At 45.6% G+C, this 9694-nt stretch overlaps 1 protein-coding gene across 1 annotated transcript in view; it reads right to left on the reverse strand.

Annotated features, from left to right (window-relative positions):
* Window positions 1–868: 868 nt before the first annotated feature.
* Window positions 869–9694, reverse strand: part of LOC143296636 (putative methyltransferase-like protein 24) — an 11913-nt gene continuing 3087 nt past the window's right edge. Inside the window, exons 4-7 of the mRNA XM_076608666.1 lie at window positions 9431–9505; window positions 8335–8482; window positions 2650–2889; window positions 869–973 (exon numbers count right to left, since the gene is read on the reverse strand). Of these exons, the coding sequence (XP_076464781.1) occupies window positions 869–973; window positions 2650–2889; window positions 8335–8482; window positions 9431–9505 (568 nt within the window). The remainder of the gene's footprint in view (window positions 974–2649; window positions 2890–8334; window positions 8483–9430; window positions 9506–9694) is intronic.

Here is a 9694-nt window from a genome sequence, read left to right on the forward strand (position 1 = left end):
TGACAGCGAAACGAAATTTGCTAGTGAAACACAGCTAGGGTAGGTTCGGGCAAACTGTACCTTCTTCCGTATGGGGAAGTCCCACAATGCCTCAAGGACCTCGGGAGTGGGCTTTGCCATCCGCTTCACCTAGCGAGAAAATTGGAGTCTCTCTCTCAGGGAGTAAATGACCATCTAATGACTTTGTGCTTGAAGCTAGCTAAGAACACATATGCCACTGTAATCAGCATCTATGCCCCAGCTGTGACAAATCCGGACGACGTTAAAGAAGAGTTCTATGAACAGCTCCAGGACATCATATCGCAAAAGCACTACAAGGACAGCCTCATCATCCCAGGCGACTTCAGCACTAGGGTAGGCAGAGACTACACCACCTGGCCTGGAGTGTAGTGATGTTATGGAACAGAAAAAAAATCAAATGGTTTGCTTCTGCTTTCCCTCTGTACCAAACATGAACTATCAATTATGAACACACTATTTCAGCAAGCTGACAAGTTTAAGAATACTTGGATGCACCCAAGCATATGTTAGACTATATCCTTGTTCACCAAAGGGACCTGCGTGACGTAGAAATCACACGCTGCATGCTGGGTGATGACTGCTCGTAGGATCACCATCTAGTATGAAGTAAGAAGAAGACCCAGCTGGCCAGAAAGCAGCGAACAGCAATGGAGAAGCCTCAGTGGAGACTTGATATGGCTAGACTTCCTGCCTGCAAATCTGTGCAACATGACCTTGCCTGACCACGCTTGCTGAGCTGGACCTGGTGGCAAGAGATCCTGAGGAAGGATGACGAGTGTTTCAAAGAAACGACTTATGCAACAATACTGTCCACGTTTGGTTGGTCCTGGTGTCGCTGATAAAGTCCTTACATGATGGCATGCTTGCAAGATTGCAGGAAAATTTCGGTGACTTTGATCTTGGAGTCTGCTACCAGTTCCACACTGATGGCGATGTCTTCAGTCTGTGGCGACTTCACGCAAAGACAATATAGTGAAAGCACAGCTGCACGAATTTCTCTTTGCTGATGATTCCGCCTTGACTGCCCACTCTCACGAAGACGTCCAGCTCATCATGGATCGCTTTACCACAACCTGCATAAGCTTCAGCTTCACAATCAGCTTGAGTAAGACAAAGGCCATGTAAAAAAACAGTGCAAATACAAGCTCCCAATGTACCACGGCCCCGTCTGTCATCAATGGGCAGCAGATTATGAGAATGATAAAGATTTGCCACATCTGTAGTACACTGTGCAACAGTGGTTTGCTGGACGCTTAAGTCACACAATGCATCGCCATAGTTAACAGCTCCTTTGGCAGGCTTACTCAATGACTGTGGCAGGAAAGCGGCATCCAGCTGTCAACCAAGGTCGCAGTGTATAGGGTGACGGCCCAACACACTCCTCTACTGCAGTGAAACTTGGACACTACCGCCGTAACATCAGGTAGCTGACATATTTCATGGAACAAAGTAGAACTCTCGGCAGTTTACAGTCTGGGTTCCGAAATGGTTTCCTCTGTACATTACATTTTATTATGGATTTTTTTTCTTTTCAAAACGAAAAGATCTGTAAGTCTTTATTTCGTACGGAAAAGCTTTTTGATTGTGTAGATCGTGCACTCTTATGGCAACAGATTTTGCAGGTCAACAAATAAGCAAACCTGCTAGTGCCTCAACCCCCTTCGTCTGTATACGCATGCAGAAGATTAAATATGCACGTAAAAAATCCTGTAATCCTTGCATTTATGTATTCTGGGCATTTTTTATGAACGATGAATATGAAGTTATATCCAGGTTGTAAGTGACGAAATGTATTTGTGTGTATCATTGGAAAAACAAAAACATCGCTACGATTAACAATGTAACAAATCAGGGATAAATAAACACATTTCTGTTTCAAAACACAACTCCGATCGTTTTTCTTTTCTTTTTTTAAAAACTTGTTTTTATTTATTTTTTCTTTTTTATTCAAAAGTGCAAAGGAGTAAGTAGTCATATTATGAAATTTCTTATTTCGATATATCTTATTTCGATATATATATATATATATATATATATATATATATATATATATATATATATATATATATATATACAAAAGATATATGATGAAAAAAAAATATAAGGTGAAATAGGGGGTAGGGTGCAAGAACATAAATGTATGGAGAAAAACATCGAAGCATTTCATTTTCGAGTGGGATTCTATTACACTGTGATATGTTGACATACAGACTTCAGTTACATCACACAATTTTCCAGTGGAAGATACAGTTTCGGGCCTCATGGACGTGTTATTAAAAATCATTTTCATAATTTCTGCACACGAACTTAATGTGTGAATTCTGAAATAAAGAGCTGTATGAAATATCATCAAAAAAAGGAAAGCATCAGAAAGACCGTCAATTTGATCTCTTCCGGGAGAGATGAGTGTTGACGAAGTACACCTCGTAACATCCTGCGTTCCTGACGGGATATTCATGCAGCAGATCTGTGCAGTGGTAGTTCATATGTGTGTGGAAACGTTGGAAGCCAAGGCTCTCCAGTTTCTTCAACGTGTACAGTCTCTCTCTGAGCTTTGGGTCCGATTCATCTCTTCCGGGAGAGATGAGTGTTGACGAAGTACACCTCGTAACATCCTGCCTTCCTGACGGGATATTCATGCAGCAGATCTGTGCAGTGGTAGTTCATATGTGTGTGGAAACGTTGGAAGCCAAGGCTCTCCAGTTTCTTCAACGTGTACAGTCTCTCTCTGAGCTTTGGGTCCGATTGAGGGCGATGGAATTCCACCATGAATTGTCGGACGAGGTTGAGCGCCCCTGTTTCAATCATGTCCGGTAGCGTTAACCATTCTGAACTTTCGATATCCATTTTGACGATGTCAATCATCACCTGCAAAGAGAAGATCAAAAGGAGGAGTTTGTTTTATACTCCATGTTTGGTGATACATATACTTACCATGTCAAACTGATGCAAACAAAGCCTATCGGTTTGCTCTGCTTAGCCAAATTTCACGCGGCTAACAGTGAAAAGACGACCCGTCTTGCCCGGTCCCCTCTTAGCCAATCACACGCCTCTTAAAGCTAAAAGCGCTGAATCACTGGTACTCATATTTTATGTCAGTGTAAGTACGGGATTCGCTGCGATTGTCTGATGACTGGACATGAACTCCTCGACATAAGGCCACAGGTACTTCTCACTTATTTTATTTCAATCGTTTGCCTTCTAGCAATCTTTTATTTTATTATGTTCTAACTATTTAATCATTTGTTTATTGATGTTATTTCAGTTTATGTTAATCGTTTATACAAACCCAGGGTATGCTAAGATCAGTGCATTGGCTTTATGTGTAGGTTGCTGCAGCAGACTTCAATAGATAGCCCCTTGAGCTGATTTTTCCTGCCATTAGTGGTTGACAGGGGGTGTTTGGCAAAAACACGTTTGTTGCTTTCAAAGGATGTTGTTCCATTTGTTTCAGTGGAAGTGTAAAAATCAGCATGTTCATTGCTTTTGATGGACGATGTTAAAATTGTTTCTGTGGAAGTGTAAGAGTCAGCATGTACATTGTTTTCAATGGACGTTATTTCATTTGTTTCTGTGGAAGTGTAAGAGTCAGCATGTACATTGTTTTCAATGGCTGTTGTTCTGTTTGTCTCAGTGGAAGTGTAAGAATCAGCTTGTTCTTTGTTTTCAATGGCCATTGTTCTGTTTCAGGTCAGGTCAGGTCATTAGATCTGCTACTGGTAACCTGTAATCCAGTACAACCTGTTCAGGGTCGGGTTGCCAGCGACTAAACTGGCACTCCCACCGCTCCCTTCCGGGACTGGTGAGGCGGGTGGCTAGACACCCTTATGGAGATCCATAAAAGGGCGTCGGCTCAGGAGAGCCACCGACGGCCATCTAGCTCCACCGTGCTGTGTGCATGCCACACGCAGTTGGCCCCCGGGGTGTGTCTACCCATGCATGCGAAGGCTGGATCCGGCAGGATCTGCGGAAGAAACCTATCGGTTCAACGGAGAGGAAGGCGGTTACAGCAACGCACTGTGGAGTGCAGAGAGCAAGATGAGACACCGAAAGGATATCTTGGTCATCCACTGCATCCGTGCTCATCCTCCAGTCGTCTCGACTTAGTCTTGCCACTGGAAATTGGTGGACCCGGATGAGAGAGTGAGGTCGACGTTGCGCAACTCCTCTTCACTTTAAACAAACTCATCGCGCAAGTCATCAGTCATCCTAAATGACCTTTCATCCTTCATCATTTCATCACCCCCAAGTCCTGTGGCGACAGGCGAGCGACGAAACGACAGGTGTGGGTACACTGGCAGTCGCAGTCGCAGACCTGCACGCAGGCGGCTCAGGCCATAGGGTCGTTCTTCGTCGACAGGAGCAGCGATGGAGCTCGGCAGCCGTCTGAGCGTCTGAGCAGCCCTCTTTAGGAATGCACTGCTCACCTCCCTGGCATGAGGAAGGGGCTAGAAAAGGTGCCCTAAAAATTGCCTGCTCCATATCACCCTGGCCAGCATACCGCGGCTGGCGGGGACCCTACATCAGCGGTCGAAACAAGGAAGAAAAGAAAAAAACAAGGATCGTTCCTCTCACCATTGGTGCTTGGAACATAAGGACTCTCCTGGACAGAGATAACGCGGACAGGCCCCAAAGGAGAACGGCACTAGTTGCATCCGAACTCGCCAGATACAACATTGACATCGCAGCCTTGAGTGAGACTCGGCTTGCAGGCGAAGGCGAGCTCTGTGAACAGGGATCTGGTTACACCTTCTTCTGGAGTGGACGAGGAAGCGAAGAGCGACGTGAGGCTGGCGTTGGTTTTGCAGTAAAAACAGCACTTGTCAGCAAGCTAGCTGGAATCCCAAAGGGAGTCAACGATAGGCTTATGACCATGAAACTCCCACTGGCATCTGGCCAGAAGCACCTCACCATTGTCAGTGCCTACGCCCCAACCATGACCAACCCGGATGAAGTGAAGGCGAAGTTCTACGAGGACCTTCACTCTGTCATTGCTGCTATCCCTAAAGCAGATAAGCTCATCATTCTTGGGGACTTCAATGCTAGAGTTGGCTCTGACTACATCTCCTGGGATGGAGTGATTGGAAAGCACGGTGTGGGCCACTGCAACCCAAATGGATTGCTTTTGCTTCAGACCTGTGCAGAGCACGAACTGCTGATAACCAACACAGTTTTCTGCCTCCCTACCCGTAACAGGACGTCATGGATGCACCCTCGCTCAAAGCATTGGCATCTCATCGATTATGTCATCGTCAGGAAAAGGGATAGGCAAGATGTACGTGTAACAAAGACCATGTGCGGCGCCGAGTGTTGGACAGACCATCGCCTTGTAGTCTCGAAGCTGAATATTCGAATCCAGCCCAAGAGATGCCCCCAAGGCCAGAAGGCTCCAAAACGGCTTAACATCGCTAAGCTGAAAAACATCACCATCAAACAGTCCTTTGTGGAGCTGCTGTAAGATCGTCTGGAATCCGCCTCTCTGGACAACCAGAATGTGGAGTCTGACTGGAGGACCCTGCGTGAGCTGATCTATAGTACAGCTTCAGAGACCCTGGGACCCATGACCAGAAAGCACAAAGACTGGTTTGATGAAAACTGTGATGAAATCAAGCAGCTTCTGGATGAGAAACGCCGTCTGCATCAAGCCTACCTGAGCAACCCAAAGTCCACATCAAAAAAGGATGCGTACGATGCCATCCGCAGGACTGTTCAGCAAAAGTTACGCCAGATGCAGGATAAGTGGCTGAGTGACAAAGCTGATGAGATCCAGGGATATGCTGACAGGCACGATATGAAGAGGTTCTATGATGCCTTAAAAGAAGTCTACGGCCCCACATCCTCAGGATCATCCCCCCTCCTCAGTGCAGATGGGAATACCTTGATCACCGAGAAGGAGAAAATTCTTGAACGCTGGGCTGAGCACTTCAACAGTGTCTTAAATCGCCCTACCTTCATAAATGATGAAGCCATAGACCGTCTCCCACAAGTCCCCATCAACGAAGCACTGGACGATCCGCCAACACCTCTTGAGACCCAGAAAGCAATCCGTCTGCTATCCAGTGGCAAAGCACCTGGCTCAGACTCCATACCAGCAGAGGTCTACAAGGATGGAGGCACTGTGCTGATTGAGAAGCTCCATCAGCTGTACTCACTCATGTGGAAAGAAGAGACGATCCCCCAGGATTTCAAAGATGCATTTATCATTCACTTGTACAAGCGAAAGGGGAACCGGCAAGCCTGTGATAACCATCGGGGCATTTCCTTGCTCTCCATCGCAGGCAAGATACTTGCCAGGATCCTACTAAACCGCCTCACAGCACACCTTGACAAAGGTCATTTGCCTGAGAGCCAATGTGGATTCCGGAAAGAGCGCGGAACCACCGACATGGTGTTTGCTGCAAGGCAGCTGCAAGAGAAATGTCAGGAGCAAAATGCTGATCTGTTCTCCACCTATGTCGACCTCACTAAGGCCTTCGACACTGTGAGTAGAGAGGGACTGTGGAAGATCATGGCCAAGTACGGATGCCCTCGGAAATTTATTTCCTTGGTCAGCCAATTCCATGAAGGCATGCAGGCTCGAGTCCAGGACAATGGCGAAACATCTGCTCCTTTTGCTGTCACAAATGGTGTCAAGCAAGGCTGCGTCCTGGCTCCAACGCTGTTCAGCCTCATGTTCTCTGCAATGCTTACTGATGCCTTCAGAGATGGCGATGTTGGAATCGGCCTAAAGTACCGAACAGATGGCAAGCTGTTTAACCTCAGAAGGCTTCAAGCAAAAACGAAGGTCATGACAGACATCATCAGAGACTTTTTGTTTGCTGATGATTGTGCCCTCAACGCTGGATCTGAAGCTGACATGCAGCTCAGCGTCGACAAGTTTGCCACTGCCAGCAGGAACTTCGGCCTTGCCATCAGCACGAGGAAAACTGAAGTTCTCCATCAGCCAGCCCCAGGGAAACCCTACGTTGAGCCCAACATCACAGTCAACGGTCAGAGACTCAGTGCGGTGGAGCGGTTCACATACCTTGGGAGCACACTGTCACGAAATGCGACAATCGACGATGAAGTGAACGTCAGGATTGCAAGAGCAAGCGCAACTTTTGGTAGACTCAATGCAAATGTCTGGAACAGAAGAGGCATTAGTCTTGAGACCAAGCTAAAGGTCTACAGAGCAGTAGTTCTCCCCACACTACTGTATGCCTGCGAAACTTGGACAGTGTACCAACGACATGCCAAGAAGGTGAACCACTTCCACACAACATGCCTCAGGAAGCTACTGAGCATCAAGTGGCAAGACAGGACCCCAGACACAGAGGTGCTCGCAAAAGCCACCCTTCCCAGCATCTTCACCATCCTGATGAAGTCCCAGCTTCGCTGGGCTGGACACGTGGCGCGCATGCCAGACCATCGGCTGCCCAAAAGGCTCTTCTTTGGCGAGCTGCAACAAGGGAAGAGATCACACGGAGGTCAGAAGAAGCGCTTCAGAGATACTCTGAAAGTCTCTCTGAAAGCGTTTGATATCAACCCTGACTCCTGGAAGGAATCTGCAGTGGACCGTGACAAATGGCGCGCTGCTGTGCACAAAGGCGCCAAGTTGTGCGAGGCCAACAGGACTGCTGCAGCTGTTCAGAAGAGGCAGGCCAGAAAGTCACGGGCAAACAAGCTCCCTGACAATGGTATGCCTGTCTTTGTCTGCCCCAACTGTCAGCGAACATTTCGTGCGCAGATTGGACTATTCAGCCATCTGCGCATTCACAGATAGATTCATGAGCATCCTCCCCCCACCCCACCACCACCCTCCCCCCATCCCCCAGCTGGATGACAACGATGGTCATCATCGATCTCGATGGACACACCACCAGGTCCATCTGCTTTTTTTTAAGCAGATGTAGTGTAGCATTTATGGATCAGTCCACACACTCTGACACCCCCTTGAACATAAAACCTCTCACCCAGTCTCTTACAAACAGCACTCTGTGGGTTCTCAGATTTTTTAAATTTGTTTGTTTGTTTGTTTGTTTGTTTGTTGTTTTTGTTGTTGTTGTTGTTGTTGTTGTTTTTTGTTGTTGTTGTTTCTTGTTGACGAATTTAATGTGGATCCGTTGATTAGTTAACTAATCATTTAAGGTAATTCAACGGATCCATACCAAAACCGTATTACAATATATAAAGCATTAAAATACAATACATACATAATACATACAGCAACAGGATACAATTCAGTGCGATACAAGCAATAGTAGTAGTAGTTGTTGTTGTTGATGTTGATGTTGTAGTAGTAGTAGCATCATCCATCATCATTATCATCATCACCTGTTCATGTTTCAGCATTTTTCTGATTCCGGACAAAGACTCCACGTGCCACTTTGCATTTGTACGAGGAAGTCGTCCGTTCTTCCCCCCCAATCCTATCCTGAAGAAATGCACCTCCTTTGACCTGTTATGGCTTGCCTGTTTCATGCTGCAAAAAAAGAGAACAAAAATGAGGGGGCGGAAACTGCTGAAAAACAGAAAGAACAGAGAAAGAATGGATGGATGAATGAATTACAGTGCCGTTGAGTATCAGTTTTGGTCCTACGGGAGCCAGGCCCCAATGGCATAAGCATAGTGGTATCGTTCTGTTTCCTCTTGGCAGCACCATAGTCATGACATCAGTTGCTCTGGATCAGTCTCTGAGTTAACCTTCTTCCACATTCTCCACGCTATCGAATGTCTTTTTCAAATACGTTCCCAGTCGAAGCCGGGTACACAATGCTAGTAGGTATATATCATGACTAACAAAATTAATGCTAAGTTAACTACACCCATTTGAATTATACACGATTAGTAGGTATACATCACGACTAACAAAATTAATGCTAATTTAACTACACCCAATTGATTATACACGATTGCATCATACTCAGCACGTCGCTCAGTTAATTATCCTAAGACGTAAGAGTGGTCGCAGCTTATACGAGTTGTTCAGATGCATTGTCAGAATGCTTATTGTTTGATCATCTGCAGATGCCTGAATAACGACAAGTCTAAATTGACGAAGAGGATCAGAAGATTTCAGAGGTTTGTATTGTACTCTCAAGTCACACGATACAGGACGGGGCAGAACAAAATGCACTGTATTTTCTTTCTCTTCTCGGCAAAGTGAATTATCACAAGAGCTTCATCGATGCTTTTTGACAGATTCGAGTCTTACCTGATCCGCAGTATCACAATATGAAAAAAAAATGAAAAAAAAGAAAGAAAAAAAAAATAGAGAGAGAGTTCTGACGAACGATTTTAAAACCCCACACCTTAATATGATGACTTCTTCAAGTTTTGTACGTACTAAGTGCACATGGATGAACGAATGGTGTGATAAATTAGCAAAATGAATAAACAGGTCTGAATAAACAGGTAAATGCTTTCCTACCTGGGGTCAAAGGCATACACGTGGCACCCGTACAACCTCCCGACGTCATCATCGAAAGAAAAATCATTATTGATCCTGAGGAAAAAACCAAACCCAAATCAATAACGATCAAACTCTCATCGATCCTGTGAAGAACAAAATCATAATTGATCCCGTGAACAAGAAACATTATTGATCCTGTGAAAACAAACCAATATTCGTTCTGTGAACAGTTTCAGTTTCAGTATCAGTAGCTCAAGGAGGCGTCACAGCGTTCGGACAAAT

Source organism: Babylonia areolata, chromosome 21 (genome assembly GCF_041734735.1).
Source record: "Babylonia areolata isolate BAREFJ2019XMU chromosome 21, ASM4173473v1, whole genome shotgun sequence".
In the NCBI taxonomy this organism is placed as follows: Eukaryota; Metazoa; Mollusca; class Gastropoda; order Neogastropoda; family Buccinidae; genus Babylonia; species Babylonia areolata.